General features: G+C 30.4%; 1 protein-coding gene and 2 pseudogenes across 1 annotated transcript; 1 reads left to right on the top strand and 2 right to left on the bottom strand.

Moving 5' to 3' along the window:
• Positions 1 to 437: 437 nt before the first annotated feature.
• LOC129289981 (uncharacterized) lies at positions 438 to 3,029 on the top strand. Its single transcript, XM_054926716.1, has 5 exons — positions 438 to 655; positions 754 to 880; positions 971 to 1,261; positions 1,335 to 1,439; positions 2,772 to 3,029. The coding sequence occupies exons 1-5, from the start codon at positions 438 to 440 to the stop codon at positions 3,027 to 3,029; spliced, it is 999 nt and encodes a 332-aa protein (XP_054782691.1).
• A 1,169-nt stretch (positions 3,030 to 4,198) lies between these two features.
• Positions 4,199 to 7,229, bottom strand: LOC129289982 (cytochrome P450 71A1-like; annotated as a pseudogene).
• A 9,153-nt stretch (positions 7,230 to 16,382) lies between these two features.
• On the bottom strand, positions 16,383 to 24,198 carry LOC129289983 (PI-PLC X domain-containing protein At5g67130-like; annotated as a pseudogene).
• Positions 24,199 to 24,543: the final 345 nt, after the last annotated feature.

Below are 24,543 nucleotides of genomic sequence, written 5' to 3' on the forward strand. Positions count from 1 at the left end.
AAGATGATGAAGAAGCTGAAGATACAGAAGATGGTGAAGATGATGAAGAAGATTTTTATATGGATGATGATGACGGTAATAGTGGTGGTGATGGTGGTGAAGATGATGATGACAATGATGAAGATACATAAATTATGGTTTTAATTTTGATTTGCTATTTAGTTTTGACTTTGATTTTGATTGCATTGAGTTTTAATTTAATTTTGGTTTAGATTTAATTTTTTATAATTTTGTGAAGATTTATTTATTATTTATTACTAACTCAAGGTTGAAATTTTAATATGTAGATGTCAATTCATCGCCAGAAACGTTCTAGAGGCTAATTGAGTACTCCAACACCTATACTACCATCCCAACAACTTGACCAATCTTCTCTTCCTCATGTAGCAGCTACATCTAGTCCTACTGTGGCAGACACATCAATTAGACCTCTGACCATGCCTGAACCATCTAGACATATACTATCCCCATTCATTCCTGAACCATCTAGACCTATATCTTCTCCAAATATGCAGGAATCAATTAGGAGACCCTCATTATCACCTACATCAGAGAACTCACAACCCTCCACTCCACAGGGTCCTCTAGCTAGTTCTACACCATGGGGCCGTGATCCAACAAATGGTAGAACATGGATATACCCTGAGAAGAAAACGTTAGTCAATGTGGTTTGCATTATTTTATTTGATATATCCATTTAGTAGCTTAAAGTCATTCTTGCATTTATAATTATTTATTTCAATTTTTTTGTAGGTTTAACCCGGCCATTGGTACTGTATGGACTATTCTCCCTATAATTCAAGCAAAATTTGAGCATCCATGTTCTAGCTGGAAAGCGACACCCTCTCAGATTAAGCAAATGTGGTTTGCTGAATGGGTGGTATATTTTATCTCTATTATATATTTGTAGTATGTGTTGAGTTTTTCTCTCATTTTAATATGCTTTTGATTTTTTCTTACATTTATGAAGAAAAAATACAAATGGCTGCCACAAGATGAAGCTGCTATTAAGAAAAATTGGAATTCAAAGTGTGCAAACATCTTGAGAAGCATAATGCATAACGTGAGGCAGGACTTGTTTCAGAAAAATGTTAGGCCTAATTGGATTCCAGATAATGTGATGGATGATTTAGAGAAACTATGGACATCACAAGACTATAAGGCCAAGTGTGACATAGCTAAAACCAATCGGGCATCTTCCACAAGAGGTACTCAACACAAAGGGGGTAGCATCCCTATCAGTGAGCATAAGAGGAGATTGGTAAGAGTTTATCTTCAAATGCAATCATTTTTATTTAATGCATGACATAATTCATCTTTATAAATAATTGCAGGCTTCGGAGCTGGGGAGAAAACCTACAATGTTTGAATTGTTTAAGAAGACACATTTTAATGAGAAAACCAGCCAATTTGTGGATCATAGGTCGGCTAAAGTTTATGTAAGTATATGTTGATCATTATTATTGGAATTGTGCTGAAGGCTAGAGGCCTGACTGGTTGTATAATGAAAGTTTAAATCACCTAAGCAAGAAATTGGGCTGTGCTTTATATCTTGATTTTTGTCCTGCTGTCATTTTCTAGTTTTCTTCCATTAAAGTAGACCTATATTTATTGTTTTGCTCTTTTGCATGGAAAATTTATGTTCTCTTCTCATGTTGGTCTGTATTCTTTTATTTTTAGCCTTGTTTATTTGAAAAATTGTTAGAATACAATAATCAATTATGTATAAATCAATTATTTGAACTTTCTAGTACTTGTTTGCTTTTGGTAATGAATTTGTAGAGATAATGAGCACTTTCGTGATATTTTCCTTAACAGTATTGAATCCATATTTTACACTTTAGCTTGAAAACTTCATAGATGGAGTTATAGGACTCCAATTCATGTGTTCTTAGGCTCTATTTAAAGCTATGAACGTCCTATAAGAGGTGAAAATATGTAACATCACTTTGGGCCTCCAAATTAATACAGTTTATTCAATCTCTCAAACTGCCTTATCTGATGTCGGTACTAGATCCAGATTCTGTACAGTAGTTTTGAAAAATCATAACTCATGCTATAGGGAACCAATTTTTTTTAGAAAGCCTAAAATGTCTTCTATAAGGAAAAAATATGAACCTGATCTTAGGATGGTCCAATTATCACAGTTTAGCTATTCAATCTTTCAAACTACCTTATCTGATGTTGGCACTAGATCCAGATTCTGTACACTAGTTTTGAAAATTCATAACTCATGCTATAGGGCACCAAATAATGTGATCTATGGATTTTTGGAAAGCTTAAAATGTCATCTATAAGGAAAAAAATATGAACCTGATCTTAGGATGGTCCAATTATCACAGTTTAGCTATTCTTCTATAATGCTTTGTTTTGTTCTTATGACAGATCTAGTTTATTACTTCAACTTTAAAAATTGATAATAATTTGAGATGAATGTGTGGCTTGAAAATCCTTTTTGTTTTTTCATAGTCCTTAGAAAATCTTCTTTCTTTATTACATAAAATCCACTATTTACCCTATCTTTGTTGTTGGTCAATCAATATGTGGAATACTTGTTTAAGTATCTAGATGCTTGTTAGGTGTTATTATTGCGGGTGTGTAGGAGTTTAACAAAAACGAAAGCCAAAAAGATGGTCAAAGCTTCACTGATCAAATTGGCTTGTTTGTTTAGTGGTTTTGTTTTCTCATTGTATCTAGTACTTGCATATCCCTCTACTCTTATTACTTGAGTTTTGTGAAGGAATTTCTATACTCATTACTTTCTTTAACAGGATTATTACATGAGGCTTACGGCATCCAGAAGTTCCAACATGGATTCTCCAAGTGTAGCATCAAATGATTTAGATGATGAAGAAGAAATTAACCTATGGTTAGAGGCCATAGGTGGTAAGAACAAGAAGGGTCGCATATATGGGTTAAGATCTGAGGCTTTGGATATTGATTCTACCTCTCATTCATATAAGTCCTCTTCATCCATCAACAACTCAGGGCTTCATCCTGATTTTGAAGGGAATTGCATAAGAGAATAGTCACAGAGGTTAGACAAGAGCAACAAGAGCAACAAGAGCTAGTCACTAAGCTTAAACAAGAGAATAAGGATCTTAGAGAATTGAATATGAATATCTTGTCTAGGTTGGAAGCATTGGAGCAAAAATATCAACGAATTCTGAAAATTCAAATTCTAGAAATGATGAGGGATCTTGAGCAAAAAGGATACTTATTAGTTGCCTCCTGTTATGACTTGTTTATCGAAACTACTTTGTTCTAATTTTCTTTAGACTTTGTGACATTGTTATTTTAATTTGCTACTGAGTTATGCTATTTTAGTAAATTTGAAATGTTTGATCTAAGGTATAATTATTTAGTAAATTTGAATTGCTTGTTTTATAGTGATTTTAATAGAATCACAAATATTTAGGTATATAAAAAACACTACCTATAAATATAATAAAAAATTCAAAAATCATACAAAAATTAGCGACGGAATTGCGACAGAGCTTCCATCGCTAATTGAAAAGCATATGTGATGGATATTTCGTTGCTAATTTGCCATGGAATTTCGTCTCTAATCCGTCACTAATTTGCCACGGAATTTCCGTCACTAATCCGTCGCTACTTTGCCACAGACTTTCCGTCGCTAATTTGCCACGAAATTTTCATCGCTAATCCATCGCTAAGTTGGAATATGCTATCCTGAAAATTAGCAACGGAATGATGGATTAGTGATGGATTTGTTCTGTCGCTAATTACTGACGGAATTCTCAATTCCATCGCTAACTAATTAGTGACGGTGTTTTTACCGACGAAATATTTCTGTCGCTAATTCCGTCGCTAACTAGTTTAGTGACGGAATTTTCAATGATTAGCGATGAAAAATTCTGTCGCTAATTAATAGTTTTTTTGTAGTGGGTGGCATATCCATCGAGTGATGTGGCAATGATATTTTGGTCCACTAATAAATTAACGATGGAATAGCAACGGAATGCATTCCATCACAAAGTTAGAATAGCTTATCCTTATTTAGTGACAAAAATATTTTCGTCGCTATTCTGTCACTAATTAGCGATGAATTGCAAATTTTGTTGCTAACAAATTAGTGATGGTTTTTTTATCGACAGAAATATTCTGTTACTAATTCCATCACTAATTCATTTAGCGATGGAATTTTCACTGATTAGTGACGGAATTTCACTGCTAATTAGCTGTTTTTTGCAATGTCTATTGTGGCAACCCCCGTAAGTAAACTTGGACAAACTCTTCTACCTATTCCAAATGGAATTAGCTCTAGATCTTGTCCCTTAAAATCTATGGAAGTGTCCAAGTATCTCTCAAGATAGAACATATCTAGGTCTTTCCAAACCTTAGGATCTCTATGAATAGCCCATGTATTCACATACACTAATGTCTTGGCTGGAATTTCAAACCCTTCTATGATACAATCTTTAGTTGTTTCTCTTGGTACAAATAATGGTGCTGCTGGGTGCAATCTTAACGTCTCTTTTACCACTGCCTTTAGATAAGCGAGCTTTTGAACGTCATTTTCTTCTATGAAACCTTTTTTGGCCGTACATATTTCTGGCCTCTTCCTGAGCTTTTTGCATTGCTCTTGGATTCTTCATTAGTTGGATCATACCCCAAGTTAATACTGCTGAACCTGAATCTGTTCCTCCTGCAAGTAAGTCCTGCATTTATCTTGTGTTATTATTAGAAGGGGGAAATTTTAACATATTTTATCCGTACATAAACTTGTTTTAAAATTATTTAGTAGTTATTATCCGTACATATAACGTAATTCAATCGTATGGAAGCAAAATCTGAACAAGAAAAGAGGGAGATTTTAATTGGTATACTAATTTTATGAATTTTCATTTACTCAATTTACCATGTAATTTGGGAACTTATTTTCTCACAGAATTACAATGGGGTCAGCAATTTTTTTTAAATACGATCTTGGGCTTTCATAGCTCATTCCATCCAATTGTTCAGAGATGCAAGTAGGATCTATAAGATATTACTTTCCTTTAAAATTGATCTTACCTCTATTCAATAATTATCCTTATTGTCAAAGTATAAGAAAAAAACTGAAAAGTTAATAAGGTATTACCATGAGTATAGCTTTGATGTTATCAAAAGTGAGATCTATGTTAAACCATCGCTGATTCTTGAGATGAAGCAAGACGTCAATTTTATCTTCTTCATCTTCTTCTTGTGGTTTAGGCCTTTGAGGATCAAGGTGTGTATCGATCACTTCTTGGTAAAATGCATCCAACTCCTTGAAATTCTTCTCAAGACGGCTACTCAATCCTCTAAGTCTATAGATCCACCCTGTGAAATGAATATAATCTGACAAGAAGAAGGTACCCATCAAAGCTTGCAACTCATTCAGCATCCCATGGAACCTTGAATACAATTAAAAAAAAATCTTCAGATACAACTTTGGCATAATATAATATTCAAAAATATTATTATATCTAGAGAGAGAGAGAAAGGTGGGTAACGTTTCCTGCAATTGAGGTTCCTTTGACCTTATAACCTCCATGATTTTATTTTTTGAGAAAAACTTATATACTTAGCCTTATATATACTTAAGGTACTTGCCAATTAAATCAAGATATGTGGATCTTTTATAGATTATTTAGGAAAAATACAATCATTGATCCATATAATTTTATTGGATTTTGCTGAAACTATGAAGACTAAAAACATTGAAAACATCAAAACTATAGGGACATGAAAAACAAGCATCACTCAATCTTGCAAAAACTATAAAGAATGAAAATATTGAAAAAACTATAGGGAACAAGAGCAAAACCTGAAGAAATTATAGGGATCGATAATTATGTTTTCCCGATTATTTATTCTATAACAAATTTTTGTTATTAATATTATTAATACATTAAAATTATTATTAATACATTAAAATTTACTTTAATTTAAATAGGTATGAGTATATTAAGTATATAAGACTAACCTAAGTCTTGCCCTTTATTTTTTTTCATCAATTAATTTATATATTATTGACAATTTAGACTCGTTTTCCTATATTTTGTATGGAGTTTAAGGTAAACTATTGTTCATAGTCCATATATAACATAGCTTATTATTAGTTTTGTATTATAAATTGATTCCATAAGACATAACCAACAACTCCTATACTTGAAAAGCATAATTATCAATTACTAATCTTAAAAAATAGGTTATATTAAGTTTATAATTAATTTTTTATATATATTACTTTGAAAACAAAGTGTGCAATTTTCACCTTAATTAAAGCTAATTTGAGGACAAACTTCTCAAGCTAGAGTGGAAGAGAATAAACGCCGAGTTTGGATGGGTATAGATGACACCACGAAAGTCATAGGAGATTGGCATCATCAGCATCACACACACACACATGTAACTTAATATAAATTGATGGTATTACACTTATTACATACTTATTTAATTAAATTTGGCCTAGTGATAAATATTGACTCACCAATCTCTTAAGATCTGTCACATGCCAAATTTCAGAAGTGAAAATAAAGACTTAAATTAACAAATGTTCAAAGTATAGGATGCTCAAAATAAATAAAAAATACTTAAAATAAATGGGCTATCCAAAGGAAAACAATATCGAACCTGCTCCTTTCAAATCCTTCTTCCTCATACCTTCTCCCAAAAACAACCCTACAAATTATGGTACTTGTAAGAGACATCAAAACCTCATTCAAGTTCGCAACCTTTGATGAATATGCATGTTCTGATATCTTTCGAATCGTCCGCTGAACCTCATCTTGTCTGATAGATGAAAAACTGGAGACACGCTTAGCACTAAAAATATGGATGGCACATATTTTTCTTATTTCTCCCCAATAATCTTCGCAAGGAGAGAAAATAATATCCATCGCATTGTAGGATAGCTTATGTTGGCTAATAATATGGGGTCTATTAGAAAACAAAGCATCATGGTCTTTAAGAGTTTCTTTGGCCATTTTAGGGGATGAAACAACGAGGACAGTTCTATGGCCTAGTTTAAGAGAAAATAAGGGTCCATATTTCTTTGAGAGGTTCCATAGGTCAGGAACAAATGAAGAATTATTGAGTTGATGGAGATTTCCTATGATGGGAAGGCCTCTAGGACCTGGTGAAAGGTTAGGTTTGTGAATGGTTTTTGTGTGTTTACAAAGGAAGAACAACAGCAAGAGAGGAAAACTTAGAATCATGAGAACAAGTGAGAGTGATACCATTTTGGTGTTTTGTAACCTAACTCGTCAAGTGACTGATCATCCCCCTCCAACCTCGTATACTTATAGACTTGTTATGCTACTATTTAATCTAATTACATTGACTTCTTTTTTTTTTTTTTTGGTCAAGATCTTTAGGACTTGATTATTAATGTACACACAGTGGCATGCTTTGTACGTAATGATAATGCTAATGACAATTTATAATTTATTAATCCAATTTGATGTAAATTATTAGATTCCTTCTTAGCGCTGTCTACTTCTTCATGTGGAACCGGGGCAAGTATTTTAAAGGTGAGAGGATTAGATGTGAGGGAAATGACAATTATAGACCTTGTAAAGACATCAATGATAATTGAAGGCATCAAAATATTGAAATATTGTAGAAGGACCATGATCTTTATTTGCAATTAAAATACTTCAAATTATTGAAATTGTAACATCAGTTTTTATTTTTTCTAAGATTAGAATAATATTGGGATGAGATTCCATTTAACATGTTATAAATAATTTAAATATTAGAAAAATATTTTATTTGGACAGCTCCCATTAATAAACCTGGGCAAATTCTTCTTCCTGCTCCAAATGGAATTAGGTCCATATCAAGTCCCTTAAAAACTATGGGATTGTCCAAGAATCTCTCAGGGTAGAATATTTCTTGGTCTCTTTGAATCTATGTATCTATTCCTCCTGCAAGTAAGTTCTGCATACATCTTGTGGTCATTATAAGAAGAAGGGGGAAAAGATAAGTTCAACATAGTTTATCAAATAAAAATATCTTTATTGAAAATCCACTTTGAGTTTATTCTGTAAAGGTGAAAAAAATAGACCAACTGGCGCTTTTTTCAGGGGTATTAGGGTTAAACCAATGGCCAACTCAAATCCTAAAGCTAGCGCTAGCTCTAGCACTAACATTCTGTAGGCTGAATTTAATATTTGTCCATAAAATTACAATGCAGGACTGAAGCACTAAATTAAAATTATATTTTAATAGAAAATTATTAAAATGCTCTGTATTTATAAAAAACACCAACCACTGTCAGCCATCGGACCTGTCACTACTACAGTTGATAGAGAATAAATATTTCAAGGAGAACAAGGAAGAGTTTGAACACATGACCCATTTATTTATCAAATTAAAGTCAATATAACAACTAAGTCAATGGTGAATTCATTTTAATTATATAATATAAAATGTTATGTATGTGGCAAACCATAATGTGAATCCTAATTGAGAGAGGTGTCTACATTTAGTATCTGATCGTATTTCAAATAGGATTTTGCTTCCAATAAGAAGAAACCAGTGTTTTGCTCAAAAAAAAAAACAAGAAGAAACCAGTGGGCAATAAAAAAAAAAATAGAATTCACATGTCTCGATCATTTTTTTTTTAATTCAGCATGAAGTCGCGTCATAATTATCAACTCCCTTAATATCTTAATTTTCATTTGCTTTCTGATGAATCCAAAAGCAAAAATTAAAAACTAATGAATTTCAGCCCTATAGAACTGACCCAATTAATTTTTTTTATACTCGTTCATAACGTGTACGCGTATTCCATGTACAATTATAGGGGATGTGATTCGAGTCCACAATTACAGTGATTTATATATGACTACGATCAAAGCCAAAATAAAGAAATTGAGAAATCATCTGTGATCAAGTTTACAGAAAAATTAACTGTTGCGTCAATCTTCTAATTCAAAAAATTTCAAGAGAACATTTTGATATTACCTTTTTTTGATAGACGACTAATAAACTGTAAAAGCTTTTTAACTTTTGACATGACCTGATATTTTAATTTTGGTATTCTTGCATGGTTTTATCGTGGCCATGTATTAAAAAAAATCAAAATAAAAAGTCACAAATAAAAATAATGTAATAAATTGGTTATGTGTTTGTAATTTTAAACCCATGCTCATATGATATCAGAATCGACCTTCTTCCTTATTAATTTATTGAAGAATTGTTCATTTTATTTAATTTTCTGACAGTCTTACTTTTTAGGTTCAGGAACGCGCTTTCTCTGACAATCATATGTTTGTTACGTTGTCATTTTTTATTTACACAATTATTTTCTCATTGCATTTTATATACTGAAAGAGATCCGTCAATTTATTAATTAAAATTAAAATACTCCCTTAGGAGCTGAACATAAAATAAAAATCCGTGAGACTTGTGGCATCATCTTCATAAAAAACGAGAGACGGTACTGAGACTTGTGGCGTCGTATTTGGCCAAAAAAAAAAAAATTGTGGCATGGCAATGAAAATTGGGAATGGTTTTCCTGAGGTGGACAACCGTGCAATGATTGGGAAGTTAGTAATTTTCACCCTACGTTTTATCTGATGGGTAGAAAGAGAGAGAGGTGCATGATAAGGCTTATTATATGCAAAGCACTTAATTATGTTTTATCTACAATAATTTAAAAAATTTATAAAAAATATTTTTTTAATAAATTTTCTTTATTACTAATCTAGATAGTCCAAATTTAATTTGAATCATCCATATTTAATATTAAAATTTTTATAATTTTCTAAAATTGATTATCCATATTTACTATGAACAGTTGAGATTTAAAACTTTTAACTTAAATGTTTTAAAAAAATATTTTTGAAAAGTGTTAGTTAGGATATTATTTTTATTTTTATATTGTATTTATTAAAATAAAATTTATAAAGATTATAAAACATATAATATTAAATTTGAATCATTCAAAGTACATTTAAATAGTTAATTTTTAAAAAATAAAAAATTTAAATGGTAAATTAGACTGCATAAAAGAAATCTATGCCGTCCAAATTGATAACTAACTTATTTGTTAAAAAATTTAAAAATTTAAATAATTTCTATGAATTATAAATTTTTTTAATAAACATGATTGTTGCCTTTGTATATGATAAGTCTTATTATGAACCTCTCTCTCTCTCTCTCTCTCTCTATATATATATATATATAACCACAAGCATCATTCCTGGCTTGACATGTATGCAATTTCAAGAATGCTGCAATTCTAGACTATCCACGTTAGTATTTTATAAAAATATTTTATAAAAAGCAATAATAATATTATTTTAAAATTGATAGAAAGCACTTTCCCTAATCCCTAATAATATTCTCTCCCATGATCTAATATATTATCATGATTTCTCAACTAATTCATAATTTGAATTTTAAATTTGAAAATCTTAAAAAAAATTCCATCATCATAACTGCCCCTTCCATAAACAAATTTTTTGTAACTTCCCCCCTTATTACTTTGAGTAACTATCATAGAGCACTTCCCAGCACATTGGGCCTTTCCTCAACATTCTCTAGAAGGCAATTGTGCTTTTTTAAAAGGCAAATCCCCCTCCTCAGTTTTTTTCATGTCCATGCATGTCAAACCAGCTAGAAACCTATCATATCATTGCTCTACTTCGCTAGATTTTAGTGTTTTAAATTTGAGTCTTCATTCTTTTCTTTATCGAAGTTGGGCTACACAGTGCCATGGCTCCATCAAATTTTTTCCCCTTGTAGTCAAACGGCTTCATAGTCCAATAGCCACTGGTTAGAGGGTTGGGCTTATCCCATTCCCAGCCCCTTTCTAACATTGTGCCTTTATCAGGTAGTTGCGGGTTTACTTGTTCTTCTCATTGATCAAGCATCCGATTCATTCCAATTTTTCACATCTTCATGTATTGATTTATCTTGGTTAACCATTTAGCACAGATAAATCTTTTCTTGGAAATTACAAACAAGAGGGTAGATGGATGTCGTGATTTGGCGTCTCTATTCCATGTAAGTTAATTACAATCATAATCAAAATTGATTTTAGTTGAACCTTGACTTTGATGATAACAAATTCAAAAATATTTTGTTTAACAAGGAAAATTAATAGAAATTGAGGTAATTAAGGAATAATCGGACTTATATGCATTAATCTCTGACTCTCTTGTTCCTTTGAAATATTGTTACCCACCATTAATTATCTTGTTTGCACTGATACCAATATGAATATTCTTGGTTTCTAAGCCTTGATTTCTTTTGCCTCTAGGTTAAGTATTTGACTTTGCCTAGGATCTTTTTAAGGCTTATTTTATCACATACCTTAAACTACTCAGAAGTATTTCAGTGTTATTGATCATGTATTCATATTTGTTTGGGTACGGAAACTTCCCTACTGGTATAATGCATCAATATCGGTACTAATCTTGTGTATAACAGTACTGTGCTCTATTCCATTAGTTTCTCTCTAATATAGGTACTCCCTGTCAATTCATATTGAATATCTTATGACGGTACTAAATCCTCTAGACCGGTTCTAAGACCTTGTGCCCTTAGATATTCATTTCCATCGGTACTGTCCTTTATTCCTCATATTGTTTCTTATTTTGATACTAGGCAATCTGTAATGACTCAAAGCCTTTAGTAAAAATTTAAAATTTATGATAAGATATTTTAAATGTATTTTTATTAATTTTGGGACACATATAACAAAAAGATGGGATTTATTTTTGCTTCAGGCTATGCAAAATTACTAGAATGCCCTTTACTTAAATCATCAGATTTTTTTTCTTTCCTTCTCTCTTCTCCTCTCCCCGATCTGGTTCTCATTTTGGTCGGTGTGAGCAAGAGTTCTTTGTCCAGAAGCTTCAAACCCTCCGTTCTGCAAACCTTGTCCACCACCTTCCTTCGTCGGCTGCCATTGCTGGTTACGTTATAGGTGGGCCGAAAATCCTCGTCTTTGCTCTGTCTTCCATGTCTCGTCCTCTGTTCATTCCTCTGTTGTGGGTGTAATCGTCGAAGTTCCTTTTATGTGTGAACGCCACAAATATTTCTGGGCGTTCCTCCTTCGAGTGTAGCAGCGGCGCCGAAAATCTTCTCTCCTTTGCTCTGCCGTCGTTGACTATGGAATGGGTGGAGCTCATCTCTTTATCTCTTCCATGTTTGACTTTCAACTCTTCTCCTTGCTTTTTTCATCAATGTTCTAGTATGAGGAACTTCTTCTCTCCTTGTTTAAATTATTGGTGGTTAGAAGAAGGGAGGAAATTAAGGATTTACTTAAGTTATAGAATTAGAGAAGAGTTGTGTTTGAATTGGTATTTTCTGAAATTTCATTCAGGGGCATGACTAATTAGGTATTCTTTGAAATTTTCTCCATCTTGATTCTGTGAGTATGTGTTTTGGGTAGCTATGGTTGTGAATTATTCTTTCCTTGTTTAACTGCCATTTTCGTTTGTGCAGAGAGGAGATTTGAGTAATCTGGAATTTAAATCTTTATTAAACATTTCCGTTAAGCAAGTTTGGTATGGTTGTTTTGGGTTATGGTTAATGGAAATGAATGTGAATTTGGGGGTTTTCCTTTAAGATTAAAACATTTTTCTGCTGAAAATGCAGAATTTGAGGAGATTGATTAATTCTAGATATTGTTATTGGAATAAATTTTAGAAAGGAAATTGATAAGGAAGAGGGCTGGTATTTGTTTGAACTTTAATGCAAACAAGATGGTCAATAAAATACCTGAAAGATAGAATTTTGGTGAATGGTAGGAAATAAATGTGATAATTGTATTATTGATTTTTAGAATATCTATAAAATGTTGTATCAATGATAGAAGGAAGTTTGTTGGACTAGTAGGGAGTCTAACATTGTATATTATAAGGAGATTGAAAGAAGAGCTTAATTTTAATGTTGACACCTATAAGATGTTTGATAAAAAATGTTTTAGGGGAAATTTTGTTGTTTATATACTTCCTGAAATTGTGATAACTTTAATGAAGCATATTTGGTAATTATTTGTGAGTTTAATTTGATTATTATGAGTAATTTGTCGAATATGGAGCTAGTGTGTTATTAAATGAATTCTTGAGAGTTATAAGGTTGGATAGGCAAGTGAGTATGTAAAGAATTGAAAGGATTGAAAAAATTGAGAATTGGTTGATTAAGTAGTAATGATTTAAAACGTGATTGATTATAATGTTGTCAATATTAGAAGATAGTTTATTTGATTAGAGTAAGGGCATTAAATTGTTCTTTATTTTGAGTAGAGTGCTTAGAGGAAGAGAGACTTGAATGAAGTCCTAAGAAATGAATTCTAGTACTTAGAAACACTAAAGACAAATGGATAGCATCCCAACTGATTTATCAATAAAATTCTTTTTTCAAAATAATTTTTCACATAGTCATTTAATGACAATTATATTGTATAATTTGTTAATTAAATTATCTTTAACTTAGGAAATTATAAAGAGATGTTGAAGAATATTTGAATTATGACATGTATGTGTTTTTCCATACAAAGGATATTGTCAAAATTTATGAAATTATTTTTATCAGCTCTAGTAATTTTGGTTTCTCAATAAATGTAAGCATGAACATTATTTATGAAATTTTATTTTGACAAGTTTTGATGCTTAAAACTATTCATTCAAGTTTTATTTTGAAAATGAAAATTGTGTTTTAATAGTGATGACCTTTTCACATATTTGAAAATGAATTTGGAGTGGACTTTATACAGAACACTAATTGCTAATGGTAGTTTCATTAGCCCTAGATTCGCTATGGTCAATTACTAGCTAGTTTGATTTTCATGAACTCTGTTCTCACGTTTGTTATTTGTGGGTTTAACACCTACGTTTGTTTTCATCACTTCAAACCGTGTTTGGTTATTATTAATATCGTGGATTGTGCGTTCATGTTTGTTTCGTGGCTCGGGTTGCATTTGGTTACTTACCCCTATGGATTGTGTGTCCACGTTTGTCTTCATAGCATAAGCCATGTTTGGTTATTTTTCCTCGTGGACTGTGTGTCTACATTTGTGAATTGTTCAGGTAAATCACCAAAAAATGTATAAATTTTTAATTAATTGGTGATTTCATATGTAATGGTCTTTAATTTAGTAAATAATGTTATTCTTATTTATTTATTTAATCATTTTGATTTATCAAAATTAAATGTTAAAGCTGCTTTGTCATTATAGATTTAAATGTTCTTATTATTAAAGTTATATAAAACTTTTATTTAAAATTTACAAATTTGTTTAGATTGAATTGCTTTCTCATTTAATTTATGTAACTATTGTATATTATTCATTTTAATTGTGCAAAATGTCATAATTGGGACATTATTCAATGGAAAGTATTTTATTTTGTCTCAGATAGCTTAGCTAATATGGTACCTCCTGCTAACATTTAATGGGTTCATTGCTAAATTTACTAGAAGATTGGTTATGAGAATATCTTCCTTTTCATGTAAATTCTAAAACTGTAGCATTTTTTGGAAATACGATTTAGAATGCTCGACATTGATTGTAGTTAGAGTCCTCATTCTCTTTTGTTATATTGTTTATCTATTGCTGAGGAGTAGAGCCAAACACGACTTATGCAACGAAGACAAACGTGGATACACAATCTACAAGGATAAATAACTAAATGTAACTTATGCTATGAAGACAATCGTGAACACACAGTCCACGATGATAAGTAGCCAAACGTAGCTTAAACCATGAAAACAAACATGAGTACACAGTTCACGAAAGTAATACTAACCAAACGCGGTATGAAACCACAAAATCAAACACAGGTAAAGACCCATGAATAACAAACTTAAGAACATAACTCATAAAAATCAAACTAGCTAGTTATTAACCATAGCGCATTATGAACTAATGAAACTACCGTTTGCAGCCAGTGCTTTATATATAGTCCTCTTTTAAAATCAACTTTCAAACATGCATGGAAATTTTCATAACATAACTAACGTTTTATAATTTCATTAACAAATTCCATGCATGACTTTATCAAATAAAATTTATTTAAACTTGTGTAAATACTTTATCAATTCAATATAATATAATTTCACATAACAAATTAATCCATTAAATAAGAATTATCCAATAAAGGAATCATTCTTTGATACATGTGGTTTACTATCAATAAACAATAAAAATGGCATTAATGAATTTTATAAAGAAAATTTTATTGGTAAGTTATTTGAGATACTATCCACTTACCTGTGATATATCCAAGTACTAAAATTCACTCTTTAGAGCTTTAATCAAATCTTCCTTCCTTTAAACACCCTTAACAAATAAAAAGAAAACATAATGACATTTATTCAATTTTAATAAACTCTTTTCCAATGTAGCAACACCATAATCAACCAAGTTCTCACATCAATTCAATTTATAACTTTGACTTCCAATCCCTAAAGTATTGTGTGTTGTATATATGTACTTACTTTCTATCCAGCACTTTGTTTTTATAAATTTTTTTTCCACAATAATTCAAAATTTCTTCTTACAAACATTTTATCAAACACTTCCTAGACATTGGTGTTCACACTGTACATCTAAGCTCTTTCCTCCACAAATCTCATCCTCTCTTTTTTATGTCTCAATATTTGAGTTTATTAAACTTCCCAATTTTAAATTCTTACACAATAATCAAGCCAATTCAAAAAGAATACCAAAATCCATTATTTTAAAGCCTTCCCAAGCATTTTTTATCACCAATTTCCTCCATACTTCTCTGGCCATAACTAATTATTTAAATGAGACATAATCCTTTCTCAAACCCTTCAACAAACACCTAATATGCCTCAATTCCTAACTCACCTAATGGAACTTCTTATCCATCAATCATCTACCCAAAAATTTTCAGTGTCAACATTTATATTTATCATACCTTTCAAATGCATATCCCATCAAGAATCAATTTAAGTTAAAAAAAAAATCAAATACATACTATCTTCATTTTACTTACTCGCTTCCTTACTTGAACCTACACAGCAACATAATAAAGAATAAAGAATAAAAAAAATTTCAACCTCCCCCGCTTAAACACACGCGAATCAAATGATAATGAGGAGAATTCAAATTTTCTCATATAAGATTAGTCACAACAGAGAAAGTTAAAAAAAAAAAAAAAAACCTGGTGATGCAGAAAATGAAAGAGGAGGAAGGAGGAGATGATGTGGAACAAAACGGAAAAGGAGACGAATCCGGTTGCAATGACTTAGCTCCTCCTCGCATACACTCACCAGGGCTAAGAAGAGAAAGGATTGAAGCAGAGGACGATGATGAGATGAGAAAATGCAGATCTAGCAGCGCAAATGGGGAAGGGAAAGAACGCATCCAGACGACGCAAGTGGGGAGCAAGATTCCAGCGCACCCACGGTTACTGGAGACGGAATGGAAGACAGAGAGGACCTGTAGAGGAAGACTTGAAGAAGCCTCTCGAAACCTCAATCTCCCTTCCTCCTTCGCTAATATCCGACTCTGTATTTGATGTCATAAAATTCCTACCCTTGCACCACCAGGATTCGAACCAAGGACACGTTAAGACATAGGTTTGCACTAAGAAGAATTTTCACTAAGCCATTAACACATCATATGACACTTATCTCTAAAGCTCGGGCCGGCCTTTTAAACCCGAAAATAATTAGGGCCGGGCCTTTACTTTGGAAGGAAAAATGGTAATTTGGAGCTCTTTTATTTTTTTTAAAAAAATTATAATATAAAAAAATAGATGATTAAATATATAACCAAAAGAAATGAACATATTAAATTCATTCGTCCCTCCTTTATTCATTCATTAAGATTTATTCATTCATAAATACGGGATATGACATAATTGTGAATATAAAATTAGGCTTCATAAAATATGAACATAATTGAACATAAAACCGTCCAACATGGCCTTCACAATCCAAGCCTCGTCTCTGGTAGCACATATGGACTGGTTCTTATGTGTTGTTAAGTATTGGACAATTCCTTTAACCGTCCAATACAAATTCGAGAATATATAGCCGCATCATATTGGACAGTTCTTAATCATCCAATATAGAATTAAATAACCATCTAATATAGTTTTTCTATTTGTAGTAGCGATGGCGCAATGATATGGCTTTAGAAAACTAATTACTACTAAAATTTTTGAAACTAGAGACAGATTAGAGACTGAAAAATTTCTTTTCAAATAGGATTAGCAATACTAAAATTAGCTATGACTTTATTTTTTGGGTTGAAGATGGATTCTAACTCTACTGTAAGTATGCCTCTAATTCCACCTTTTTTTTTTGTGGTAGAGAAAGTATCAAAATGCTCAAGTATGAGTATTTGAAATGTTAAAATGTTGTGTATGGTAAAAACTGTTACCTTGTAAAAGTCAACAGCAACAAAATTGGCTCAGCGATTACCGGCTTCAACATAACAAGAAGAAAGCATATGGATGAGGTCTTGTGAATTATCCTTACAACCAGTTAGCTTGATTGGAATGGTTCTGAAGTGATTCACCAGAACCAATAATTTGCTTTTGTCATTGAGTTTTGCTGACTCTTTTTTTGGACATTTTCCTTTAACCATCCCTCTGCTTCCATCTGCAATAATATTCCTAAAATGCATTATCTTCACATAACAAAACTATCTAGTTTATATAAAAACTTAAGTCTCTGATTTCTTGTTATTAGATTTGAATAGTTCATTGTTGTTTTCTTTGTTTCATTGGTTAAAAATTAAAACAGAATGTGTGTTAGTCTTTTTTTAAGAGTTATACAGAAATTGATTAACTTGCAAACGATAAAATTAAATTATTATTCTAGTTAAATTATACATAATATTTTTTAAACTTTGGGGTTAAATATAAATAGCGTCCTTAACCTTTATAAACTTTATAACGAACTTTTTAAACCTTTAAATGTATGCATTTTACCCCCCAAACATTTTTTCCATTGATTCATTGATAAAGTATAATATAACAAAAAATTTATATACACGTGACGAAATAGCTATATGGGAGTTATTATTGCAGGTAATTCAAAGTCTAAAGATGTTTTTTGCGTTAAAAAAACTTTAAGAGGGTATATAAGCATCGACATTATGAGCCTGTTGGTGAAAAAAAACATAATGATCATTAATGACATGAGATCTATACAAATTAATTTGGAAGTTTATGCATATGTTTTCTTCTTCTTTTTTGTCAAGTTTTAAATATCAGAGATGTGATTTGGAGAGTTTTATTTGATGCCACTCACACTGATTTTCAACCATGAAGTTCCATTGGTAAGCTATGCCTTCACTTTCTTGCTTGTGTTTCTGAGAGGTGAAGACAATGAGCCTTTGCTTTTTGGCAAGCATGTCCTTGACTAAAGGCCAATCTTGGCCATCTTGAGGCATGCTTTTGAGAGGAAACCAGTACTTCATCAAACCTGAAGCCTTGAATACTTCGGTTAACCCATTTGGTAACTTCACATGATCTTCCAATATTATTGTCAAAATTTCTGTTGGATTCCCTGCAAGAAACACATTTACTTCCTTCAAAGCATTTATTACAGGTTCCTGTCAGCAAAAAAAAAAAAAAAAAAAAAACACACACACACACAAATAAAAATAATTAAATAGAAATATTCATTAATTAAAAATGTGTCGGTTGATAGACATATCAACAAAATTAAAAAAATGAATATTAATTATTTTGAAAATATTTTTATATCCTATTATAAAATTAATTTTTTACATGATTACATAAAATGGAGGTAAATAGAAAATTAGCCCCTAAACTATAAACCTAGGAGCATCTAGGACTCCAAACTCATTTTTTATACAATATTTTCTTTCAATATTTAAAAACATTATAATATGGCCTCTATCGTTAACAAATGTTAACTTTGCCATTAGTTGATAAAGAAAATTACAGAAAAGACCTCAAAAAATGTAGAAAATGACCAATAAAATTTTCTTTGACCTTTTTTATAATTTTTTAATTTTTTCTATAATTTTCTGATTCTTTTTTATCATTTTTTGGTTAACTGTCAAAATTAACTTTTGTAAATGGTAGAGATAACATTGTACCGTTTTCAATAGTTGAAAATGAATAATGCACCCAAAATAAGTTTAGGGTCACAAACTCCTGGATTTATATATAATTTAAAGGACAAAAGCCAATTTGTCATTTAACCTTTAAAAATATTATATAAAGAGGATTAGGTTGGTCAAGTTCTAAATTTATGACTCAGCCCAACTCAATTCAATTTTTCTTTTTATTAAAAGAAAATGGTAAGATCAGTAACATTATCTTATTGACTTGGTGCAAGCAACTTAGTTGTTCTAGAGAGAAATTCTAAAAGTACTTCTCACAGAGTTACATCTCGTCTTGTCATTCACAAATCAATCCCTCATCTTAAGACAAAGTTCTGACTCCAATCTAACTATTTAACCTATAGTTATACTTGAGTATTAGAATATGATATATTATACTAAAAAAGAAATATAATGTAGTAACATATATTAAGTTGGTAGCAAGTAATATGGCACTTACAAATGCAGTAAACGGATTACATTTTTCCAAGAAGGAATGGCACAACCATACGTCTCCTTTGTAGTCATAACTGTCCAACATAAGAGCTCGAACTTCATTCTTCAAAATTAGTTAAGTTGAAGTGAATTAAATACATTATGATAATACATCATTAAAAAAAACATCAATATACTCCCGCCATTGTGTTTAATAAGGTGTTCTTAACTAAATTGCAAGGACAAATGAAAGTAGTTAAAGTTAAAAAATAATTAGAAACCTTAATTATTTTAAAAAAGAGCGGCAGTACAAGTTTCCAAAAGTGCCTTCCATCATTTTAATACTAAACCCTAACTCACGTTAAATTATGAAGGGTATTTTGGGTAATGAATCATCAATTAATGTATTATTGTTTTTCACAATTTTTATTTTTTGAAAAAGGAAACACCCTGAAACAATCTTGTAAAACCTATCAGAGAGAGTAATGATTAAGCAAGTAAATAGAGTGATGATCTTAATATTGTTTTGCTTACATGTAACTTCTGTGTTATATTATCTTCTTGATTTGAGAAGGTAACTCTTGGAAGCCCTGTAGTGTTTAGGGTTTGGTTTGTTTTTGGCCCTTCTCTTTGAATTGCAAATGAGTTGTGTGTTGTCAAATATGGATATCTGTTGAATGGAAAAGAATCATTCTGCCCAAATCAGCCTTGTTAATTAGTATAGTGTATATGATCCCTACCAAAGAAAATACATCATCAACTACTAAATGATTACAAAATTTTCATTATTAAGCTGTTCATTCATGAATCTATAAAATAAATTACAATTCAAACCTCTTAATTACATAAAAGTTAATACCACCAATCATTTTGAAGAATAATAATACAATTAATATCTTAAAAAATTACTTCGATATAATATCTCCTAAAAGTTCTCAGAACTTAATTATTTTCTCCCAGATCATATGATCTGTTATATGCATTACAAGGTTTGAACATGCACAAAGTGAAATAAGAAAAATGATGTCACTGCAAGTTGATTATCGAAACGTTAATAATGATAATAAACAATGAAAAATATTCTTTTCACATGTATATAGAATATAGTAGATAGATATTATCCATATAGTCCCCAAAAAGATGGACAAATTAATGTTGTGATTTCTGATGATCTCTCTCTCACTCTGTGTCACACCCGCGCACAGACACGAACTACAAAAAAATAGAATCTGTGGAGTAGAGAAGAGAAATTAATAGAGATGAAGACATATATGCCAAAAGATTAAATGGGTTTGAAGTTGTTGATCTCACACATCTTGATCCCTCAAACTTTATAGGACAAGAACTGCAGAACTGCCCCTCTCCACAGTGTCTTCTGGTTGAGCATTTTTCCAGAACCTGAAAGTACAAAACCACAAATTCACTATATATCTACCAAATAATTAATGAAACTGATGCGTTGCCACTTTTGTGCAGTCTCATATATATATATATATATATATCTGATATACGATTATCACACACACATTGAGAAACGATGGACAAAAAGAAGAACCTTATTTTCATTCTTATTATGATCAGGAACAGAACAAGTGGAAGATGAAGAGATGACGAAGATTGAAGCAATGACCCAAGGTAGTAGTCAATCCATTGAAGAGACCAGAAAAGGACAATGACAAGGAATTTGGATATGAAAGGATGTAGCTTCGTTCATTTAAACAAAGGAAATTAAACTTCCACTTCTTTGCAATTATCAATTTTTTAAAAAAAATCATTTATAATTGATTTACGGAAAAACTACAAATTTTATTATCATTATCAACATTTTTAAAATTAGATCAATCATTGAATTAGTTAAATTTGTTCAATATTAAATTATTTTGATTGTAATTGAACCGTTGTCCAGTTGATCATAATAAAAGTTCTTAATTAGTTTTTGATTGATTTTCAATAAAATTTAATATCTTTAAACGATACTTTGAGAAAATTATCATTTTAATTTTAGTTAAAATAAAAGAAAAAATCGTAAAATTTTAATAAAATCATTTAAATTGGGACTATGAACAATTTAAATTATATATCTATATATTATTTCACATATTTAAAACATACATTAGATCTAAAGAACTGCATATGTTGTTTTAAATGACAATGAAGTTAACAATTTAACATCTGATAATGTAAACGGAAACGCTACTGATAAGAAGCATCTGTCAAGTGTCCCTTGAATTTTTGAAAATTCAAATAACAATTGGTCTTTAAGGGGAAGTAAGTTTTATATGAACATGTCAGAGTTTGTTATGTTCATAATAAATTAAAATAAAGATAACTTAGGGCTCACATGTGTCTTAAATAGAATTGTTTTTAATTGGAGGATATTGATGAGCAATAAAAAATAATTTTAAAAAATGACCATATCATTTAAAAATAGGTTAAATAACAATTGCACCTTTAAACTATGGTTCACAAGCATCATAGGATTCTAAACTCATTGTTATTACAATATTCCCTTTCAATCTTTAAAAATGGAGCAATGTAATTATATTATTAATAAAAGTTAGCTTTGATAGTTAGTTGATTAGAAAATTATAAAAACATGACTTAAAAAGTTATAGAAAAAGAAAAAAATTACAGAAAAGGTCCCAAAACATTACAAAAAAGGATCATAAAGTTTTCTTAGTTTTTAATGTCAAAGTTAACATTTGTTAATGATAAGGACGATATTACACTATTTTCAAAACTTAAATAAAAATATTATATTAAAAATAAGTTTAGAATTTCAGATATTCTTAACCTATAATTCAAGGACAAATTTTGCCATTAAAACTTATAACTTTTAACTTTTAAATATCAATCACCGAGTGGTCACACGTGTGTGTGTGTGTGTGTGAACCACCTGGAATTGATTTGGATGGTCCAATCTAACGGTGGGGCTCTATATGAGCAAACCAAACCTTCTCGTCCCACCATTTTTTTTTTTTTTGGGTGAAATATTCTGCTTCTGTCTTGAATTTCCAGTTTATCCCGTCAATTCCATCTAATAATGCTGTGAAGGCTCGTACGTCCTGCTTGACTTTTAAAGATATTAATAAAATAATAAAAATATTTTTAATGACCATTCAAACACACGTCTTCACCAAATGCTCAAGCAATCCTGACCCCGTTTCAACCCAAATTAATTCTTGACGTCCTTTTAAATTAATTTTTAAATATTATATTTATCAAAATAAAAAATTTAATATTAAATTAAGATTATTTAATTTAGAGTACATTTAAATAGTTAATTTAAAAAATTTATAAAATTTTTAATATTAAATTAGGTAATTTAAATTATATTTGAAATGTCCAGAGTCTATTTGGACAATTAAATTGTAAAATTTTAAATTTTTTTAAAATTTGTACTAATTAGATTGAAAATGAACATATTTATTAAAATTTTAAAATTTTTTATATTAATAAATATAATATTAAAAATATTTAAAAATTAATTTAAATTGATAATAGAATCAATTTAAATTAAAATAAAGGGCCAAGATTGCTCCTAACCTTTTTGAGCATGCCATGCTCATCACTGAATGCAAATCGCTCAAATACACATTACGCACATATATTAAACAGTGCAACAGTGGCTCAATGAGCATGCGCAGCCGGATTAGCTTTGCGTTTCATCACCCCACAAAAACATATCCGGTCCAGATTTAAAGAATTAATTTATATTTATATTTATTAAAATAAAAAATTATAAAAAGGTTTAAATATACCTGTATATTATCTATCTGAAAAGTATAGATTTAATCTGAATAGTTTAATTTAATATTAACTTTTTTATAACTTTTTTATAATTTTATAAATTGACTATCTAGATATACCCTAGAATATAAACAGTCCATATTTAATATTAAATTTTTCTAACTTTTTTAAATTTTTATTTTAATAAATAGAATATTGATAACAAATATAATCTCCTAATTGGAACTTTTCAAACAATATTTTTTAAAAAATAAATTATAAGTTAAAAATTTTAACCTAGACAATATAATCAAGAATAAATGTAGATACAAGTCAATTTATAAAAATTATTAAAAAAATTAATATTAAATTTGGATAATCTAAATTAAATCTAGACTGTTCAAATTAGTAATAAGGTTAAAGGTTATTTTTTCTTTCAACTTTACCCAAAGGGTCCTATTCTAAACTCAATTATGGGTTAATTTTATATTCCAACGTTAAATATTTACTCCTTTATCACCTTAACATTAAAAATACTTAATATCAATTAGTCATCAATAGGTTTCACTATTTTTTAGCATTAAAAAAATGTAATATGGGGTCATTTTTGCTCACCAACTTTTATTTAAAAGATTAGTGGGTACTTCAACTCAAATATTTTAATAAAAAATATTAAAAAATATAACGTGGGGCCAACTAATGGTGAGAAAAGGGTATGATGAAAAGGAGAGAATATTTAAAGTCAAGGAACAAAATTGACCCATAGTTGAGTTTAGAATCTCAATGACCTTTTGGGTAAAGTTGAGAGGCAAAAATGACCTTTAACCCTTAGTAATAAACATATATTATTTTTATAATTTTTATTTTAATAAATATAAAAAATAAATTACAAAGTCTAAAGGAGCGATGAGCATAGAAGATGATTCCTGCGAAGCCATTGCTACCCTAAACAGCGAAGGTAGATAGACCGCCATGAAAACAAACGCAAATCAAAGATTAGTGACCCCAAAGCTGAACGTAAGAACAAAGGTAGATAGACCACCATCCTCGATCATCGTATACTGAAATGAAATCTTGTTGAACTTCTTCAATCCCACCAAAACTCATCTCAGCTTAGATAGTTGTGAAATCTATAAGTTGATGTGCTTGAATGTCCATGTTTCTACTCTTAAGTCTTAACGCCAAGTTTGACTTTATAGAGAGCTCTCATTATTCACTACCTTCAATCCTCCTTCATAATTTATATTGGAACGAAACTCTTATTTTCTTTAGTGTGAAATTTAACCCCATATAATTGGAAGGGAGTTAACTCTCTTTGC

This window comes from Prosopis cineraria, unplaced genomic scaffold (assembly GCF_029017545.1).
Source record: "Prosopis cineraria cultivar Desert tree isolate PC_DT_omini unplaced genomic scaffold, ASM2901754v1 PC13, whole genome shotgun sequence".
NCBI classification, from domain to species: Eukaryota; Viridiplantae; Streptophyta; class Magnoliopsida; order Fabales; family Fabaceae; genus Prosopis; species Prosopis cineraria.

Coding starts and splice junctions, on each gene's coding strand:
- LOC129289981 (XM_054926716.1), top strand. CDS start 438: ATGCCTGAACCATCTAGACATATACTATCCCCATTCATTCCTGAACCA. Junction 656..753: donor ATATACCCTGAGAAGAAAAC/GTTAGTCAATGT, acceptor ATTTTTTTGTAG/GTTTAACCCGGCCATTGGTA. Junction 1,262..1,334: donor GTGAGCATAAGAGGAGATTG/GTAAGAGTTTAT, acceptor AAATAATTGCAG/GCTTCGGAGCTGGGGAGAAA.